Here is a 20,735-nt window from a genome sequence, read left to right as displayed (position 1 = left end):
AAGTTAGTTTCTCCTGATATTTTTTTAACCTGCTTCCAGCCTCACAAAGGACACTTTGTTCTGTGTTTGACAATATTAGCACTAAAGGCGCCCTGTACTATTTATTTCCCACCTTCAAAGAATACACACGTACACATGGCCACACGCGTGCACACACAGGACATCCACACCATGCACGCAGGGAACAGCACAAACACAAACATACAGTGTGCGTGCGTGCGTGCGCGCGCGCACACACACACACACAGAGGGCACAATCAGTTGTAGCCCTGAATTTAAGCTTCCTATGTAGAATATTAGCATGAGCAAATAGATTACAGACATTTGTCCCTTCCAACCTGACGGCTGCGGGGGCAGCTCAAGGAGCTCATTGTACCGGGGGGGGGGCGTGGGGCCGGGGCGGCCCTGCCCCCTCCGCCGGGGCCGGGGCCGGGAGCGGGGCCATCCTGCCCCCCGTCGGGGCTGGGGCCGGGGCTGGAGCGGGGCGGTCCTGCCCCCCGTCGGGGCCGGGGCCGGGGCCGGGGCCGGGGCCGGGCCGGGGCGGTCCTGCCCCCGCGGGCCCCCCCACCGTCGGGGCCGGGAGCGGCGCGGCGGCGGAGCCCGGGGCAGCTCTCCGTCCCGCGGCAGCCATGGCGGAGGGCTCCGAGAAGGTGCCCATCGCCCGAGCGGGGCCCGACGACGTGGAGCAATGCCTGCCCCCCGTGAGTGCTGCCGGCCGCCGGGACGGGGCGGGACGGGACGGGCCGGGACGGTCGGATCGGGCCGGGCCGGGAAGAGCCGGGCCGGGATGGTGCAGGACGGGTGGGGACGGGACGGGACGGGAGGGGTCCTGTGGGGAGGAGTCGGGTCGGGGGCTCGGGTTGGACCAGGACGGGCCGGGATAAGTCAGGTCGGGACAGTATGGGCCGGGTCAGATCGGGCCGGGCTGGGTCAGGGTGGGACGGTCGGGCCGGGCCGGGCCGGGCGGGGACGAGTCGGGTCGGGGGCTCGAACTGGCGTCGCGGCGGGGCCGGGGCCGGGGAGCGGCGAGCGGGGCGCGGGGCGCGGGGCGCGGGCCGGCTCCCAGCGTTGCCCCCTGCAGGCGTACACGGCGGCGGGGCCCCCCGGGCCGGGGCGGCTGCTGAAGGCGGGGGCGGCGGTGCTCATCGCCGGGGCCCTCCTGCTCCTGGCCGGGGCCATCGGCGCCTTCTACTTCTGGAAAGCCACCGAGCGGCAGGTGAGCGGGGCCGGGGCCGGGCACACATAGACCAGGGAAGCACGTTGCCCCATCGAGTCAGCTTTTCATGGGCTGCTTGAGCATAAGCAGAGTCACAGTCTCCTCCAGAGACTCTGGAAACTTTTCTAGGGAGGACGATAAAGAGTTCTTTAAGCAGATTTATTTTTTTTCCATGTCTCCCATTTGGCTGTTTAGAAGGTGCGTCCTGGAAGCACACATATTAGTGCAAGGAAAATGTATCTCTGAGAGCACAGACAGACGCTACATTGATTTTTGCTCACAAATTCGTAAAGAACTCAAAACCCCAACCACTCTCCAGGGATTCACATCCTGGCAAACTCCAGCTGTCAGGACAAAAAAAGCATTGAAATACATAAATTCCTTTTTCACATCATCTGCATTCTTGGTCCAGATCCTACTTGGACTCTTAAATATGCAATTCTATATTTAACCCATTAATAGGTATGATTATTTTACTCTTTAGTGGTTTGTATGGCTGTGCATACACATTTATGGTTAACAGCTGCAGAACACTGTTTAAAGTTGTGATAAGTTTCAGTGTTTGCATTTTCTGGGGTGCATGAAAAATTTTGTATGTAAAGAACAAAACTGAGAAGCCGCAGCTCAAAAATCAAACTTCAGAGATGTTGTAAGCATTAGGCTATGTTTCCATCAACTTCTCTTTATGTTTACAAAAGATTTGGCTTTGTAAACAAGATTGTGCACGCTTGAATTTAACTTGCTCATAAGTGTAATTAATATCACCAAATTTATTTTGGAACAAGCTGAACAAGCTCTATAATGTCTCCAGCCACACTCCAGTTAACATCAAGGAGAGCCTTGTGCAAATCACAGCAGAAGTTTCAATGTGAAAAAAACACAAGTGCGTGTAGGAATAACTCAGATAATCACGAAGAAAGTACAAAGTTTTACACCAAAAAGATGAGACAAGACGCTGACTTCCAGGATGTGCCATCAGAGCCATCTGTGTCTCTTGGTTTTTGGAAAGGGAGAGGGAGGCGAACAGGTACCTGGGGCAGGGGGTGGGCTCAGCTCGCTCACCACGGACAGCTTGGTACATTCGTGGAGTACAGGGCAAAGTTCCCCTTTGTTTATTCCTCCAGTCATCTAAATTTTGTTCTGCCATGTGAGTCATATTCGTTGCCCCACATGCCTTTTATAAAATGAGATGCATTTTCTACATCTTGCCAGGAGGTAAGTTGCTTTTTCCTGCACTGTAGGCTCTTCTCCCCTCTCAGAAAGCTAGTGATAATGCTTTTTTCTCAAAAATCTCTTTTTTCATAACATCTTTTCATGATGTCAATGTTGTAAGTTGTCATTAAGCCTCAAAGTTGATCTCCACGTAAAGACAGGGGGAAAGCTCAGAGTTATTTTTCCAGGCTGCCTTCAGATTCAAGGAGCTATAATTGACTTGTAAATGATTAGGAATCCTGTAATTGGCAGGGCTAACAAAGTCTTATCTCTAGCTCAGCCCCTAGCAGGGGAATGATGAAACACTGCGTACATGGGACTCGTTTGGTGTACCACATTCACGGGAGTCTAAGGTAGTGAAGAATATGGGAGTGAATCTGTATAATTGAGGAACCATAAATCTTTAGCACCTTAGACTTTCCCGAGCAAAGGTGAGAGCAGAAGAAAGAATTTGTCTCTAGCTGTTACTATAAATTTTTCATTAAAATGCTGTAAGGCTTTTTTTTTAAGACCAAAAGTAAACTGCTTGTGTAGTACTTTTAGCAGAACTGCACAAGAAAATTGGAAAAAACCCTCCATGGCTCATGGTCGTCTAGCAGTTACAGACCATGCTGTACTTTCCTCACTGAACATAGGGTAAGAGCAAATACTCTGACAAAAAGAACACAAGAAGTCTATATCCAATTTAAACAAGGTTCACTTTCATTACAAGCTGGGAAGCATGTTAGCATTCAAGAGGAACACATTTTCCAGCGCCTCACCAGAACATCCTAAGAAATAAATGGGGGTTGGCCTCCTTCAGAGTGGGGTATTCACTCCCACTCTCCTTTGGGAATCGTGTCTGTGTAAGGAGTGATTCCCAAAATACAGCCTTGAAGGTTCTTATGTCAGAGTTAGCCTGGATGTGGAAGCATCCCACATTGCTTTTGTGGTACTAAAACTAAAGGAAAAATAAGATCTGTGTGCAGCCCCTGAGATCAAAGGATCATAGGATAGATCAGGTTGAGAAGGACCTCAGGAGGTCTCTAGTCCAACCTTCTGCTCAAAGCAAGGTCAGACCAGGTTGTTCAGGACTTTATCCAGCCAGGTCTTGAAAACCTCCAAGGATGGTGACTGCACAACCTCTCTGGGCAACCTGCTCCACTGCCAGACTGTCCCAATGGCGAGGCTGGTTATATTAGTGTGGTGTTGATTACTGGAGGATTATCAAATACCTACAGAGATTTGAATAAAAGGAGCTGAATAGGGATATCACAGTCAGATTGACATATCACCTGCTCTAAGAGGAAGGCAATACACAATTAAAGCGTGCTACTGCTCTTTTACTGATTCCAGGTTTACAATGTTCACTATACTATGAGTATCAATGGAAAAGTACAAGACGGATCGATGGAAATAGATGCTGGAAACAACTTAGAGACATTCAAAACAGGAAGTGGGAGCGAAGAGGCTGTTGAAGTTCATGATTTCCAGATTGTAAGTACAGCCAACCTGGTCTTTCATATAATACGCTCCAGCGTTGGACTCCACAGACACACTGCACTGTCTCAACTTATCTCCCCAGTTCACTCTCAGGCTCCAGTCCCACAACTATCCACATAGACATCCATGCGCTCCTAGCTTTCTTTCACAGTGAGCCAAGTAGTTTCCTCTAAAACAAAATCTAAGTGCTTTTTGGGGGTAGTTCATCCCAGGGACCACTCCAGGAAGCAGTATGGATTAGACTGCATGAGCTTTGGCTCTGTGTAACACTTTGCACTTTTAAACCACTAAATAGAGCTGCAACACATACCCTTGAGATCACGCTAGAAAAACATCCTGGCAGGCTGTGACACAGCCCTTACACTATTTCATATGATTTGAACTGAAAAAACAACCCCCCTCCCCCAAATGTCATCATTTTAGGAGCATAGGGTCAGCGTGTTAAGCTAAGTAGAGACCGAGGACAAACTGCTATACAGCACGGGCACATCCTTGGTCTCTGCCAGGCAAAGTAGTGTGGAACAGCTTGTGTCCTTGATCTCGAGGCAGAGACCAAGGACCCAGATCCTGCAATTAATGTTGTCAGGAGCAGAACACTCAACTTCAGAGGAGTTAAGAGAAAACCTTCTGTAAGTCAAAGCAGCACGTAAAATAAAGGGCACCATCAGCTACTGGGAAGACTTGCCTTCTGGGGCAGCCACTCTCCCCATGTTGAATCTGTAGAGGAGAGGAAAATCAGCTTCTTGGCTTCTCCACAAGTACAAGCAAATTCACGCCTGGAGACCCAGGACCCCAAATTGCCTGACAGCTGTGGTTCAGGCCTTTATGAAATTCTCGCTAACATCACCATAGCAACGTTATTAGCGGCTGAATAACAGCACTGACAATGAGCTCTTATCATTTGCCTTCCCTGTTCCACATCTGCACAAAAGCACCAGTTCACTGGAGAGCTGCTGAATGCCTCTTGCCTTGATCTGTGCTACTGATGAGTGCAGCCAGTAACCTGGCTAATGCCAGTTGCAGTTGGGTCAGAAACCAGCTCCCGAGACCTCTCAGAGCCGGTGCCTGCTTGTAGTTGCAGAGGGCCGAGATCAGGCTAAGCGAGAGCAAAGCGATGCTGCCAGTCCAATTTTGAGCCAAGAATGAGCATAAACGAGAAAGAAAAAGATGAGATGCACTTTCGGAGGCCAAGTCTTTACATTAGCAACTTGGGATTGACTGGTGTGCATGAACGCAGCTCAGGTGATTGCATGGTCAGTAAAGACTTGGATTTGGCCACACTGGATTGCTGCCGGCACTCTCAGTGTGCCATGAAGTCCCTGCATCCCCCTCCCTCGAGCACACATCCCCGTACAGGGCCCACCTCTCTTGCTGGCTTAGAATTACTTCATTTTGGCAGGGGTCTGTGTCCAACCGTACAAGAGCTATATGACTAGATACAGTTGCCTTGGTACTGTGCATGCCAAACCGTGCTAGATGCCAAAGGTACCCATGAGGTCTGCACAAGGCAGGTGGCACAGGACGTACAGGAGACACATGACCCTCTGGCCTGGCAGCGGGAGGCTAGGCAGAAGGCTCTAGCACATCAAATGCCACTAGATATTTATATTTAGGTGGCCACTAGATATTTATATTTAGGTGGCGGAATGGAGCTATGCAACCCTATGAAAGACATGCAAGTTTTGCTGTCTACAATCAGGTGTCTAAATTCATGCTGTAAAAAGAGAGCACTCTTTTACATGCACCCAGAAAGTCACAGCAGGAACATAGAAGAAACAGGTGAGATTGCACTGCCTAAATATAGGTGCACAGATGTCCCAGACTGCTTGGGATGCCTGCACAAGGCTGGCAGATGTGACACAAGACTCGCAAGAGACCTGCACCCCTCTGGGGCAGCTGAGATACCCTCCAGGTTGCCTAAAACTAGACATCTGCGTTTAGGCAACTGCTTCTCACCCCCATAGCCCAGATGAAGAAAGTCTCAATATACATATAGATTCACGCACCAAAGTCCCAGTCATGAGCTTCCCCTTGCAGTCACAGGGATTTAAGTGTATATATTGGACCAAGCTGCCCACATGCTTCTGAAAATCTGTGTAAAAGTGCCAAGGGTACTGCACAGCCAGCTAACACAATTTTAAGGCTGCCTACATTTGGTGCTAAGTTACAGTTCAAATCATGTTAACTAATTCCTTAGCAGAGCTACTCCAAGTAGCCTAAAGCTGGCTTGGAGACACATATATAAAACACCTCCCATTTTGCAGAAATAAGTGAAAACATCTAAGCCCATTTGTCCAAAATTATAAAGCTAAAATTATGATAGAGGAATGTTTTATTGCATCTGTTTGTTTTTAAATAAGATTCAACCTTCAATCTAAAAATTCAGTGGCAACTAACACAGCTTGAGTGCTTTATTTGAAGCAGTCGGGAGATAGAGAGCTGCACGTAACCACAGGCTTTCTATTTTTGTAGGGCATAACTGGAATCCGTTTTGCTGAAGGAGAAAAGTGTTACATCAAAGCTCAACCAAAAGCTCACGTCCCTGAAGTTGATGCTATGACTAAAGAGAGCCTCTCATCTGATCTGGTAAGGGGTAATTAAAAAAAAAAATCTTTATATAAAGAGGGATTTTAAAGGTTATTTAAATACAAACAGAAATGATAGATGAAAACCACCGAACAAGTCAGCTGTAGATGGCTGAGGGTTCATGAACTAATTCTAAAGGGTTCCCAAAAGGTAGGAAAAGCAAGACTGGTGTCAGTAGGTATATTTTATTACACTGTGTCCAGGGGCAGAGTGGAAGTCTGCAGATGAGGGACTAGGGGGAAGCTGCAGACCAATCTCTCATTGATCATTAGGAGCTCTGGGGATAAAAGCATCCAGCTGAGATTGGGCTGACCATCAGGCTGTAAAGGGAGAACATGGAGAGAACGGCTGCTCCAGTCCATCCACTCCAAAAAGTGCCAGTGATGGGGTCCCAACACATTTAAATCAAAACTCGTGAGCAGAAGCAGGGACTCCTCCCCACCCCCCAGTCCTCTGAAATAGGAAATAAAGGGGAGGCACAGAAAATATTGGAAAGGTTCAGCTAACTCGGAAGAAATAACGTTAAAAAGCCTCAGTCTTCACCTTCTTGCATCAGACTTCATTTTAGGGCATCATGTTAACTCAAAATTTCATGAAAGCTGCATCATGGACTTGTGCCCTGCAGCTGTAATTCTCAGCCAGACCTCACCAAAAACTCTCCCTATCTCACATTTGCAGAAAACCTATTGTTATAGGTGTGCAAAGCCCAAGTTTCCCAAAGGTCAGTCCCCTAAACCCATCATTCATGCAGGAGCAGCGCCAGTGGCTTCAGTGCAGCTGAACACTTTGCGGTGCAGACCCTGGCACAGGGCTCCAGCCATCAAAAGGAGAATACAGTAGACAGATCTACAACTCCTTTCTCTGGCTTTGCTCCAGAATAAAAGTTGGAAAACATTTAGCTGGAAGAGAGGCACAGTTAAGGCAAAAGTAGAAAAAAAATCATGCCTGTGTTCTTGGAGTTCACAGTAGAGGATTAAATTGTTTTCTTGTGATAAAAAAAGATCATCTTCCCTCCTGCGTAGTCTGAATTGACAATGTGAGCCAAATTTTGCCATCTCGCGATGACTGTAGGAGTTTGGGAATAATACGGACAAAACGCAGCTACACAGGGGTCATGGTGGCCCTGGACTCCCTTTGTACATGTTGCTCCCTCGGGCAACGGGAGAGGATTTAACTCCAGGCCAAGCACTGCAGAGTTGAGTTCCCACTAGCTCAGGAGTCAGGGATGCTCCCATCTGCCAGCTCACCGCCTCTGCCTTTTGGCATTTCTAACACAGCTCCGCCCAGCCCAACATAACTAACCCAGCTATCGTGGTCCTACCTACCTCACGGCGGTCCCCAGCTCTGCAACTGGCGAATGGGGCAGGAACGTGACTTTCGTATAAGCGTGGGTGCTCACAGCTGATGCTGCCAGCACTCTGATTCTGCAGCAGTGGCCTTGCCCAATAAGAGAAGCAGAAGTTATTATTTTAAAATAAAGAGTGTGGTTAGCAGCATGGCTCCAGAGCAGGCTTTGCCATGACAGCAATTTTAATATAGATTGATAAATCCTCTGACTTCACAGCAGTGACAGAAAAGTTAAAATATCCTGTATGGATATCCAGATGCACAAATTCCTCTAGGTTTGTACTGAAGGCAGTCCCAGATAATCCAGCTTTAAAGAGTATTTGGGGTCAAATACTCTTTGGGGTCCTTTGAGTCAAATACGATAGCAGCCACATCACTGCCGGTGGTATGTGCCACCCTAGCTCAGCCTGGGCTTAGTAAGCTTGAGGGGCTACAGCTCTCTGACTGGACAGGCAAGGCAGGAACAGAAACTGCTGTTGTTGCCGTGGGGCCATGGCCAAGCTACAGGGCCAAGAGATTTTTGCAATCTAACACAAATGAACTCGCTGCTTGGCCCCTGCTTGACACCGCAAGCAGCGCCTTGCAGTGACACACACTAAGTGCCAGGACAAGGGAGAAGTTCCCTGACCTCCTTCCTCAGTGCCGTCCACTCAGTAGTCTTGCTGCATCTCCCTGCAAAGTGTGTTGTAATTACTAAACATCTGCTTAAAGGAAAACAACAACAACAGCAAAACAAAAAAGCCCCAAATCTCTAAAACCAATCAGCAAAGCAGCAGGAGTCCGTTGCAAAGCCTGCTGAAATTGGTGGCATTTTCCCTGTGACAGCAATGCCCAAATTCTAGGCAGAGACCCAGATCTCTTCTACCTTACTTCAGTTTTTGGGACATCTAGACATTTTGACCTAGCATTATTGCCTAAGCTCGGTGTTTCAAATTTTTTTTTATCTTTTAATAAGAATAAAGTTGCAATCCTGAAGATGTCATCTTAAAACAGTAGAAAGTTGTTTCTAATCTTCTACCTGGCTACAGTAAACATATTTCCTCTCTTGTTTTCTGTGTATTTTCACTTAAGATGCACCACTTAAAGTGCTACAATAAATTGTATGCAAAGACAAAACAGGCAGTACAATTTAATGCTACTGTTGTAACATTAACCTCTCTGTTGCTTGACTTCTCTGATTAAATGTACAACTGGAATGGCAAAGTAGTCTTTACTTTTCTAGTTACAGAAAGTTCTCTGATACATATGCATTTATGAGAAAGTATGTGTATGCTATTCTCTTACAATACATATTTAATCATGACCAACATTGCCTATAAAATGGTTGATTAAAATAAAGTTTATAGATAGCCAAAGGTCTGTCTGCTCAGAAGTTAGTATGATTTAAAAACAGAAACAAAGGATATTTTTGAAAACTAGTTTCAATTATTTCTCATGCTGATAAAAGCTTAAGTGGAAGAAAATTAATAAAGTTCTCACTAGACAGATTGGATAGTGAACTTAAATGACTTAAGGCCCTCAAAGAAATCAATAAACACATTAAACAAACAACAACCTGACAGAATAAATTGATCAAGTCAGTTATTAACAAATCTTGATGACTTTTTTGGAAGCAATTTAGAATTTCAACTTTGAAGTACTGGTTTTCACGATTCGCTAGTTGGGGTTTTTCTAGTATTTCACTGTTGCTAAAGAATAGTTACACGTTTTATGTAAAATAATACTTTGAACTAACAACTTTAAAGAATCAATCACTGGCATTTTCCCACATTACTTTGAAGAGATGAACCAAAAACCTGCAGGGTACACTTCAAAAATGAAGGCTCCTTTAACTTGCACTTCAAGCTTTTGGTCAATTGAATTGCTTTTACTGAACAAGACCTTTAATCAGACCAATCGTGTTGACTTAAAACTGGAAGCTATAGTTCTCAAACTATAACCTTCTCTTCTATAACCTGTGAAGAAGATATTTATATGTTCACAATAGAAAAATATTTTAGAAGTACATGAAATGAGAACAGAACTTGACAAAAGGTTCAAGTCTTGTTTTTTAGCTAATGTTTTGCATTGCAGTTTTGCTGAAGACAGTGAATCATCATGGTTTCTGCCAGCTGAGATTCTGGTGCTCTGGGCTGGATGAGCTCTGTCACCTCATCCAGTCCCTACAACCACAGGCAATACCAGTCCTGGTAAATCAGGCGAAAGCTTTCCAGAAGAAACTCTGGTGAAATCTCAGCCCCAACAAAGCTGACAGTAGTTTTGCCATTCATTTCAGAGGTGGGAGCAGTCACCCAAAACTTGGCTCTCTACTAGCAGTTCACATACAAGAAAAAGCATGTTTGGTATTAGTTGCAGCTGATGATTATACATTTTGGTGCTCAATAACTAAGAGCAAGCAGGCACATGACTGTTCACTGAACTAGCAAAGGATTTATGCTCTTCTATTTGCAGGAAGATGAAATCATGCCTGTTAAATTTGATGAAAACTCCCTTATCTGGGTGGCTGCAGATGAGCCTATCAAGGATAACAGTTTTCTAAGCCCCAAAATTTTAGAGCTTTGTGAAGATCTTCCGATTTTCTGGCTTCGACCAACGTATCCCAAAGGTAAGACACCCTGCATTTGAGAAGTATATCATCCCTCCCTTCACCTAACCATCAGCCCCAAATAAGGTTTACCCCCGAGATCTGCACATCTTGGAAAGCAGTATCCTTTTCCCTCTTGCCCAGCCCCTCTGCCAGAGCCCTCATGGGTTGGTGCCATGATTGCAGGCTGGAACTCAACTCACATGTGTCTAGACATTTGGTCTTCGATACCTACACTTCCTCAGATGATCTATACCACCCACATGGGTGACTTACCATGGGATGAATCATTCCCAAAGGTCAGCAGGGACAAGACAATAGCTTAAACTAGTCCCCTAAATTTTCAGGCAGCTGACGTCAGCTAGCAGAAATCCCACACCTGGCCAAGAGCTGGGGAACAGCAAGCTCCAGAGCTGGGGCCATAGCTGTCGTGTTTCCCACCCTGCTCCTCTAGAGGGTTTCAGTGGAGTGGAAGGATGAGATGCTTTAGCTATAGGCAACCAGCAGATGAAGTTCATGAGGTCCTGGGAGCAGCCCCAGGACGGAAACATCACTGTTGTCCAGAGCCAAGCTCGTGGAGGTGTTCATTGGAGTTACCATGAAGATGGCAACTTATCCAGGTGACTTCCAGGCCTGGAGGAAGAGAAGAGGGCTTGAAGAGAAGATTTACTGCTCCTTGGTCTAGTTAATATTAAAACAATCAAAAAAAAAAAAGTTGGTATCATTAGAGCACCTGGGGATACAAACTGCCAGTATTTTAGTTTTTCCATGATCTTGCACATCCCTTTGGGCAAAAGAGCACGGTCAAAGCAGTCCAGAAGCTGTTTCCACAAGGTTCCCCAGCTGCCTGCTTGGGAGCAGGGCACTAGTCTGTCACAGCTGCTCTTTAAAACATGAGATGCATATGACTACTCTTGCTAGCGCTGGCAACTGCTGCTGAGTTAACATCATTGACCATGTGGCGAGTCAAAAAGCACCTCCTCACATTTGCCTTCCAAGTCTGTTCTGCTTCAAGGGGAGAAGGAGAAAAAAAAGGTAATCGCACACCTCTTTGGCATGATATTGGGCCATGTATAAAATACAGAAAAGCAAGCAGCTCCCATTGGGATGCCTGTCAGGTTTTTCACTATGCCTTTTTTTTCTTTTAATAAAATGTTAGACAGTCTTTGAATATATACAGGGGCATGTTCAAACTATGATGATCTTCTGGTGATTATTTCTTCAGACAACCAAAGGGAAAGGAGAGAAATAAAGAGGAAAATAGGCCAATCAGAGTCAAACTTTGATGTGGAGGAACTGGAAGCTGCTACTGAAGAAGTAAATACCAGGTCTCCCACCACACAACTGATGCAGGAGCTTGATCACCAATCTAATGAAACCCAGCCAATGGGACAAGAAACTGATCAAACACTTAATCCAGACAATCCGTATAATGTAAGTTATTTGTACTATAACTGTCTTTCAGAGCACAAGACTGTTGTAGACAGATAATACTGAAGTAGTAGGGGTTTTTTAATATATTTTAAATTTGCACATTTTTGCTCTTTTAGCTTTCTTCCAAAAGTACAGACTTGTAAAGCACCTCTACTTCCAAGACATTCAAATAAAAGTTTATCCCCAGTCCTCCTCTCTGTCCCTCACCCCTAGTTTTTATTAAGCCTCAGTCTGAAACAAGAATATGCACTGGAGGTGGCAAGCTTAAGACAACTTGACAAAAAGATGCTTTAAGAGTTCCATACAGAAGAAGTACTAGAGTCATTTTACAGAGATATAGTCTGAAAATAAACCAAAGTTTGTCCTGATCAGACAGCTGAACCTGATCTTTTACTGACAAGACAAGTCTAGTAGTTAGAAACATATTATACACTCAAATGTAAATTAGTATCCGGAGTGACAACTACAGAGAAAAAGTGGTGGTTACTGTCTGGTGTCAGAGATGAGGATTAGGCCAAATAAATCTGTTCTCCGAGCCATAACTATCAGGGTAAAAGACCCTTTGACAAGCAATTCACAGAGCAGAAGCTGTTTAGAAACCAATAGTAGGTGCAGGGGTGACTATTACAAAATTTGTCCTTACTCTGACATGAAGCAGTCCACAGAAAGAGCAGAGGAGCTCCCCTGCGTCCCAACACCTTTGCAGGGCTGCAGAAAACTAACTGTACAATAAGCAACTTCCAGTCTACTGCACCAATGCCAGACAATTTACATCCACCACTCGGTGCAGCAGGAATAAGGCATTTTAATAGAACATTGTCACAAGATAAATGGCTCCTGCTTTGGAAATAAGTCCCAGCTTTGACTTGACATTTATGCAACAGCAGGAGATCATTATCCTGTGACAGCATTCTACTGAGTTGACATCCCTTAATTAAACTTAAATTAAGCACTTCAAATAAAGTGGATCTAAACTGACTCTCTCATGAACTCAGTAAAATAGCAGCAGCACTGGGATTGAACTTCTATTCACATCTATTACCTTTAAGTCCATGGTGTCCAAGTCACCTTTTTCCTCTGGAGAGCAGTGGTAGCTGCTGCAGGTCCGTTTGTCCAGCCAGAAGGCTCCTGCGGCAAATCAAGTACTTTGAGTCGGATACACTCCCTAGACTTCCTTTAGGCTGCAGAGTAGGATTCACTTCCATTAACTTTTGTTATTGCATAGATGTCCATATCTAAGCTTTCTTAGAGGCTGATTCATTCAATTTAAAAGTACATTAAATTATACTGTAGGCCTTTCCTTCAGGATGAAATCAATCATCCCTAGAACTACTTGTTTCTCTTCACCCACTATAAAGGGAGTCCAGACAATGAACTTGGATGCTCACACTGCCAATATCCGAGTTCAAGGAAGATGAATCCCACCCCAAGCAAAACAACACCCTCCATGCTATCAGCACTGGCAGTGGGTTGCTAAAGGCCTGAACTAAGCAGTTGTCACTAGCATCCACTACGAGCTTGGAAAATAAACTGCACCCCCCTGTGCCTCATGTTTTCAATGCGCTGCTAGTTCTCTGAAAGGAAAGAGCTAGATATTACTCTGACATTGCTCTTTGCTGCTGCTACTCCTGAAATAGCACCAATGGAAAAAGAACAAATTGGTTTCAAAAAGCAGAATATTCATTTTTTACCCAGAAAATAGTAAAAGAATTTTGAAGGAATAGGGCAGTAGTAGTAGGAGCCTGCCTTTATGCATTCTATAAATGCCTTGTTCTATATGCAGCTCCTTACTGTCTAATGCAGAATAGCCAGAACGATCACTGTCCACAATGCACCTAAATGTGTGTGTGTGGGGGGGGGGTGGTTAGGAGGGGAGGAAGGAGAAAAGGTAACTGAAGGACAAGGGCAAAATATTTTCAATTTCAGAAAAACGCAGGCTAATAGCTTACAGAATAGTTAGCCAGGAACACAGTAAAAGCATTAAAAATACAATTTTTTTTTAAAGAAAGATTAAAAATACAGCATAAGCGTCAACACAGCCATCTGCATAAAAGCCCCAGATATCTGTCTTTATATTTTTTCCATCACTAATATCTGTATCTTGGAGTTTACTGCTGCTGAATCTTTTGCAAGGAGGCAAGAGAAGAAGAATCAAGAAGTAAGTTTGAGCTCCCTGATGTTTCTTTCTGTTGTACATAGGTGATTCCAGCAATTCCATGTCTACCAAATGGAGCAAGTTGAACAGGACCAGAATTTCATTTTTTACCCTTTGTAGCGTTAACAGGAGCACAGGTATATTCTACATTCTCAGAGAGCACAGGGATAACAGTTAATATTTTTACATTTCAGCAACTGGAAGGTGAAGGGATGGCTTTTGATCCCATGCTGGACCATCTAGGCGTGTGCTGTATTGAATGCCGACGAAGCTATACGCAGTGTCAGAGAATCTGCGAGCCTCTCATGGGCTACTACCCTTGGCCCTACAACTACCAAGGCTGTCGCACCGCCTGCCGAATCATTATGCCCTGCAGCTGGTGGGTTGCTCGTATCATGGGTGTTGTGTGAGAAAAAGCATGCAGATCCGTGACAAAATAAGCAGGAGTACAATGATGACAAACTGATGAGGGACCTACAACCGAAGTAGCATTACCAATCCTGGATTTCAAATCTGTGTGTGTTAATGCACCAAAAGTGAGGTCAGTTATTTCAACTGTAAATAAAATCTTAAATTAGCTTTACAAATGACAAGTGTACACTAGAACTGAATGCAAAAAGTAAGATGTCCCAGAACAGGTGATACCAGCTTTGCTCACAAACTGGTTTAGCAGTCTAGAAGCTTGCTCATAAACCCAAATTCAGTCTTTCATAACAAAACTGAGCTAAATGTGAAAATTTACGTCCAATTAGGCAACTAGCTAAATTTGTACACTTGGGAGCACCTTTCATCCGTGTAGCTTACTTAAATAAATCACAGGTTAAGTTGCTCTCTGTTGTTATTCATACAGTTGCCAGGTCATTATGAACAGCTATAAACCAATTACAGCATACCTTTCCCACAAAGCTGCTCCAGGGGACAGGAGAAAGTGCACATTTTATTTTTGATTCTAACACATGGCACGAAGAGGGGCCTGTGGAGCAGAATGTGTGTGGCCACAGAAGCAAAACGCTTTGCACATCCGAACATCAAAGCCACCCCAGCATCAAGAATCTTGTATCCATGATACCACTGTCGTGTCTAACAAGCATCTGCTATCCAGCAACTATGGCAAGAGTATTTACATACAGTTGTAGACCAAAAAGCTTCAAGACACTTCAGAATCTACAACAGCCAATGTATTTATAAATCCTTGAACTAGACACTTTTGACACAAGATTACAACCCCTCTTTATTCCACATGGATAGCAGTCATTCATGCTAGCTCCATTAGTCTGAAGTTAACCTCAGTTCCCCACAAGAGAAACTGCTCACCAGCAAGAAAAAAAGGTTTCTAACCTCACCCCTGTTGCTTAGGCAAACTCTGCAATTACTGGAATTGATCCTGTTAAGTATTAATTCTAAAGAAGGTGCTGAGCTGAAACACTCATGAAGGGGGAAAACTTAGGACTTCTAGTCTTGGAAAACAAAAATAAAGGTATTATACTGCCTTCTTCCATACCATACATCTTGAACTGTACCATTATATTGCTGGAGCCATCTACATGAACTTCATAAACAGTGGCCTAATTTTTCCCCAAAGTTAGCTTTTTGGAGCATTTGTTTTGTGACTAAACAGCTCTTGAGATGTTGCAAGCCTAGTAATGTTATTAACACTGTGTGACACACACAGAAGAGGAATTAATTTGACATAATCGTGCTTTAAAAGAAAAAGCCTTATGTGGAATGCTAAACAGCATATCTAAAAAGCAAAGTGTTAAATGAGAATAGGATGAGCATAGAATTTGGTATTTTGTTCTGTCATGATCACCTTTAATATAAGCTTCACCTTCCCTTAGTCTGAAGAACAGACTTGCTTTGAAAGATTTAAATTGAAAACATCTTAAAGTGGGATTTCAAGGCCTGTTGAGTTTTTGCTTTTTAAAATGAAAGTGACCTTGATTATTATGTTGTTTTAGAAGCACATCATTCATATGCTTAGAAAAGACAGGTTTTTTTTTTTTACTGCAGATTAAACAAATACATTAAAAAAAACTGCAATTGCTCTCTGTGCTTTTTCAAACATAGCAAGTGTAGCAGTACCTTTAAGTACATGTTCAAGAACTGTCTGGAGAGGAAAACAAGGAGATTAGTAAATGAAACACTCAAGGTGAGGGGAAGTGTGTGTGCATGTGTGCGCATAATGAACTAAACTGACACTGTCTTTCACACATTATGCCATCTTGCAGGAGCACGTGACATGCTCCTCCCCAACCCCTCAGTAAAACACATTCTCCTTTAGAAGACAGAAACAAGGATCTTACAGGTCATTTCCATGTCTATACATTCTTAACAGAATTAACCCTTCCTAAGAAAAAGCTTGTACCAGCTTTTCCCTATAAGGCAGTCACGCAAACTGTGTAAGTATTAAAAGCTCCCCCTATTCATGGATGCTTAAAAAAATTAAAACATACAGTACATAAAATACAACTTTCAAGACATACATGCACAATACTAGGAAAGCCATGGTGATCATAAGAGAAGCAGATACTAGTCACAAACCATGTAAGCAGTATAAAAATCATGGGAACTACACTATTGCATGAGTAGTACAGAGTGCACATTTTATCAATTTCCAGAAGATATGCACCAAGATACCTTCCCCACCTCATACTTCAGATAAGCAAATTTATTTTTACCTATACATAGCGTTCAAATACAAAAAGCTAAACAGAATGCTCTCTTGCTGAGGCCGAGGTTGTAGAGTTCTGTTTAAGTGCAACATCTAATGTGTAAGAAAAAGCTCTGAGGCAATGAATATGACCAATGATCCAAAAGCAGATTGGGAGATGGGCAAAGAACTTCATTATTTATTTTGTATGGATGAAAGATATAGCAGTTTTCCCCACAGTGGAAGCTCAGACTACAGTTCGGTATCCACATCAATCCTATTTGTTATTGGATAGTATTTACTTCCTTTAGAAGACCAATGTTGAAAATAATTTCCCCCTACACCACAAAAATAAACCTTGCATACTAAGCAGTTCACATGTACATGTGGAAAGAACCACCAGGATTTCTGACCTGTCAGTATTCATGGGGGAGGCTCCTTGAATCTGACCCTGCACTAGCAGACACAAAATCAAATCCTTTCTTTGGCCACAGTTTAGGGGAGAGGGAAAGAAAAAGGAATATGCTTTTACCAAAAGTGTTTCCTTACCAAAGGTGGGTAGGTGTTAGAGCACTGTAATTCAACTATTCTTAAAGCTAAATTACCCACTTGAATGTGTACTAAAAGGATTAGGATGGCAGAGCAGATTAGAGGGAAAAAGACTGAGTAAATTCAGGCTGGTGGAAAGAGAAGGAAAACAGGCAGCAAAGCCACAAAACTGGTGGCAGGGGGGCAGGAGGAACCCACAAAGCAAGTGATTGGAAAGCAGAGGGAACCTGTTTTCTGTATCTATAATGCATTCCTCTCTCCACTCACCAAAAGGAACCTGAGTTTCTCCATTCCTCCTTTTTAACATGAGAATCATTCTCCAACTATATCTGCATTAAGGAAGTAAAAGAGATGCTCAGAAGGTGCGGGGGGGAGGTCTGTCTTCTCTGTCCCCCATATAATACTTCAGCCCTGCTACAACATGCATAAATTCAAAGGAAATCTGGGTTGCAGCGGAGAACAAACTAATCACTTGTTCCATACACTTCAAAGATGTAAAGAAGCATAAAACTACTGCAGCTGGCAAGCAATGGATTGTTGAGGGAATAAACTTTCCAGATTTGCACATTGGGGTAGATGGAAACACTGCTCAGAAAGGGCAAAAGTTAGACTGAACCAGTTACACCACTATCTTTTGGTTCTGAGAGGCTCAACTGATCTTTTAAAAGCACTGTACATATACCAAAGATGAGAGGCAACCTTACACTACGACTGTCAGGCATTTTCTATGACAACCAAAACAGCAGGAGAGAGAGTAAGTCTGTTGGTGGTATAACATTACCTGTTAGATAGCAGGTCCATCTTCTTGTTCCCGTATTTGCAACAGGACCTCAAATCAAAGCTTTGAGGTGAAAATACATGAAAAGACAATACATTGGTCTTCTAGCAAGTATTACCCATAGATGACCAAAAGGCATTCATAAAACTCAAAAAAATTTAAATACAAGTAAAACATGGTTTTCTATGTTTAAAAGAAAACAAAGACAAGACAGTAAAGTATACTAGCTTTCTCTCTGTCCACTTGGTCCTTACAGGAGGCTCTCTGCTTCCAGCCAACTCAGGGACTGCGTTGTAACAAATTCCCCCCTCCTCTCTAGTGCTGAGGAAGCTCCCTTTTTCCCCAGCCCAGTCTCTCACGGTCTCTATTCAACCTCTGAGCTCCCTGCTATCCTTCTCTTGACCTTTATAATCTACAGCTTCTGGAAGCATCGTGTGTTACAAATTTTGTCAAGGACAGAACAGATACTGTTCATGAAGCTACTTTTCCCAACTTTACAGGAAAGTCTTACCTGTCGGTTTCATAAAAAAATTAAGTTATAACTGTAATAGAAGAGCTGCCCTTACTGGTTTGCTTATTTTTTAAGGTGGAATACACACACACACACAGATTCCCTAACTGTGCTCAGAAACATGCTGGTATTGTGTTTAGACCTACATACTTAGCTCACAGGATTGAGATGGACAGGGCAGTCTACCACTTGATCACTACAAGTTTTAGCCTGAAGCTAGAGCATTATATTTGCATTACATATGCCTCAAGAGTACATAAATACCAATGCATTTTATTTTGCTTTTTGCCTTAAGCTAAGTGAATTGAATCCCAAAGCAGTGAAACAGTACCCACTTAAAAGAAAAATATATTGTACTTATTTGACAAAATATTCCCATAGACTTTCTGTAAGTGAAAGTAGGTAGAGGAACCCCTACTATGTTCTTTACATTAAGTAAAAAGAATTTGACTGGCAGAAAACATCCCCGAATTACTTTTTCATTTCCATTTAAGAGACTTATCTAGGCTTTTCCCATAGCAAGTCTCTTCTAAGCACCATTAAGTGCTCTGAATGACATTTATAAAGCAGGGCTGGCCAAGAGACAAGAACCGAATTTCATGAAAAAGTTAAGCTCAGGCATTTCTCTTTGTTCTACATTCGAATGGAAGTCCTTGTTCCAAATCAAGTCCACTTGGATGCTAGCATCCCATAAAGATGGAAAATGTTCTAGATACTGAGCTACTAGCTACTCAGGATTCCCCGAAGGGCAAGAAATTCCCAACTAAGGCTAAGAAGTCTTCACTCAGATACGGCACAAACATACCCTTGAGAAACTCTTCCAAGAAGCAGGCATTTCTCAGTAAGAGTCAGAGATAAGGCCTTACAAATTCAATCCATCTCCCTTCATCATATTCAAAGACCAGGAGAACACTCAGTTCTGAAGGTCATCAGATTCAAACTTCAGGAAATCTTGAAGCTAGAAGCGATTTAAAAAGAAATCACTGTCAAGCTTGCACTGTAGGATAATCATGATGTGAGTGTATCAAGAAACTGCAGTTTTGTCAGGACTGCAGTTATAGTCTACAGCTGCCAAGTAAGACAATCTCAAGCCATTGCTATAGTAAACATCCTAACACAAGCTCTCTTCAGAGTTTTGTGAGATTTTCAGATCTCAGTACTACTACACAGGCATAGTAACAGTACCATGGGGAAAAAAAAGAAAAAAAAACCACACACTACCACATTTTTGCAGCATCATAGCAAAACCTAAATTCCTAGTTCTCCTCAGGAGGAAAACACATCCTTTCTTCCTCCTCCTACCAAAATTAGTTTCAGATGATCTTTTGTGCACATTTATTGCTTTATCAGCTGCAGACTCGCAACTCTCTTCCTACTAGAACTTTAATAGCCTTAATAGCCCTTCTACTTTCAACAAGTTCATCTAATTCTCACTGTAGTAAAATAATATACCAAATACACAGAAAACAGGCAAAAATGGCAAACAATCTAGCCAAGCCTAGTTAATTAAGAAAGCAAGGAAAAGTAGCAGTAAATTTATACCAGTGTCCAATGGCTAACAAGGAAGTGATTTTCAGTTGGTTGACAATATATTCAATTAATGGAGTGTTCTGGATTTTTTTTTTCCTCGAATTCCCAACAGACAGTGGCAGCTACTAACCATGTTTGTGTCAACTTCTTAAGTTCATATCCCCCTGCAGGCCTATAACCACAAAGTACAGGCATGGACAGTATTTCTTAAACTTTTCAGTTCCTTTTCTGTAAATACTCTTATTTAAAATTTTATCAAGATGAACTGATGAAAACAGTGAAGGATACATGGGCTGTTCTCAAATATAGTTTCCAGTATTTTGAAATAACAGAATTTATAGTGATTGTTTCTCATCTTTGATTTCAGAAAATTTACAATAGTTCCTTCTTTTTGAAGACAGAAGGCAGACTCACTTTTCTGTAGAAATTTCCAGTCATGATAGAGTTTCTCCCTCTATCACATACGGCTACAGTTCCACCTGTCACCAAGATGGAAGGAATTCACAACTGGAAATTCTGCATCTGTATCAAGAATAGCAACCTCATCCTCTCTGCAGAATGGCAGCTTTGCACCTACACATGCCTTTTTTTTTAAAAGCAGTATATTCACTTTCTTAGCAATATACCCTTAAATGATTCCCCATCAAAAACCAAATTTTTATTGCTAGAAGTGAAATGAAGCAGCTCCCGTATAGAAAAAG

At 43.2% G+C, this 20,735-nt stretch overlaps 1 protein-coding gene across 1 annotated transcript; it reads left to right on the top strand.

Annotated features, from left to right (window-relative positions):
- Positions 1 to 535: 535 nt before the first annotated feature.
- CNMD (chondromodulin) lies at positions 536 to 14,844 on the top strand. Its single transcript, XM_067292595.1, has 7 exons — positions 536 to 701; positions 1,082 to 1,216; positions 3,764 to 3,904; positions 6,383 to 6,496; positions 10,295 to 10,448; positions 11,653 to 11,861; positions 14,211 to 14,844. Exons 1-7 carry the CDS (start codon positions 630 to 632, stop codon positions 14,424 to 14,426), a joined length of 1,041 nt encoding a protein of 346 aa, XP_067148696.1. The 5' UTR covers positions 536 to 629; the 3' UTR covers positions 14,427 to 14,844.
- Positions 14,845 to 20,735: the final 5,891 nt, after the last annotated feature.

Source organism: Apteryx mantelli, chromosome 1, assembly GCF_036417845.1.
Source record: "Apteryx mantelli isolate bAptMan1 chromosome 1, bAptMan1.hap1, whole genome shotgun sequence".
Lineage (NCBI taxonomy): Eukaryota > Metazoa > Chordata > Aves > Apterygiformes > Apterygidae > Apteryx > Apteryx mantelli.
This window is presented reverse-complemented; position numbering and strand designations above follow the sequence as displayed.

Coding starts and splice junctions, on each gene's coding strand:
- CNMD (XM_067292595.1), top strand. CDS start 630: ATGGCGGAGGGCTCCGAGAAGGTGCCCATCGCCCGAGCGGGGCCCGAC. Junction 702..1,081: donor TGGAGCAATGCCTGCCCCCC/GTGAGTGCTGCC, acceptor TGCCCCCTGCAG/GCGTACACGGCGGCGGGGCC. Junction 10,449..11,652: donor TCGACCAACGTATCCCAAAG/GTAAGACACCCT, acceptor TTATTTCTTCAG/ACAACCAAAGGGAAAGGAGA.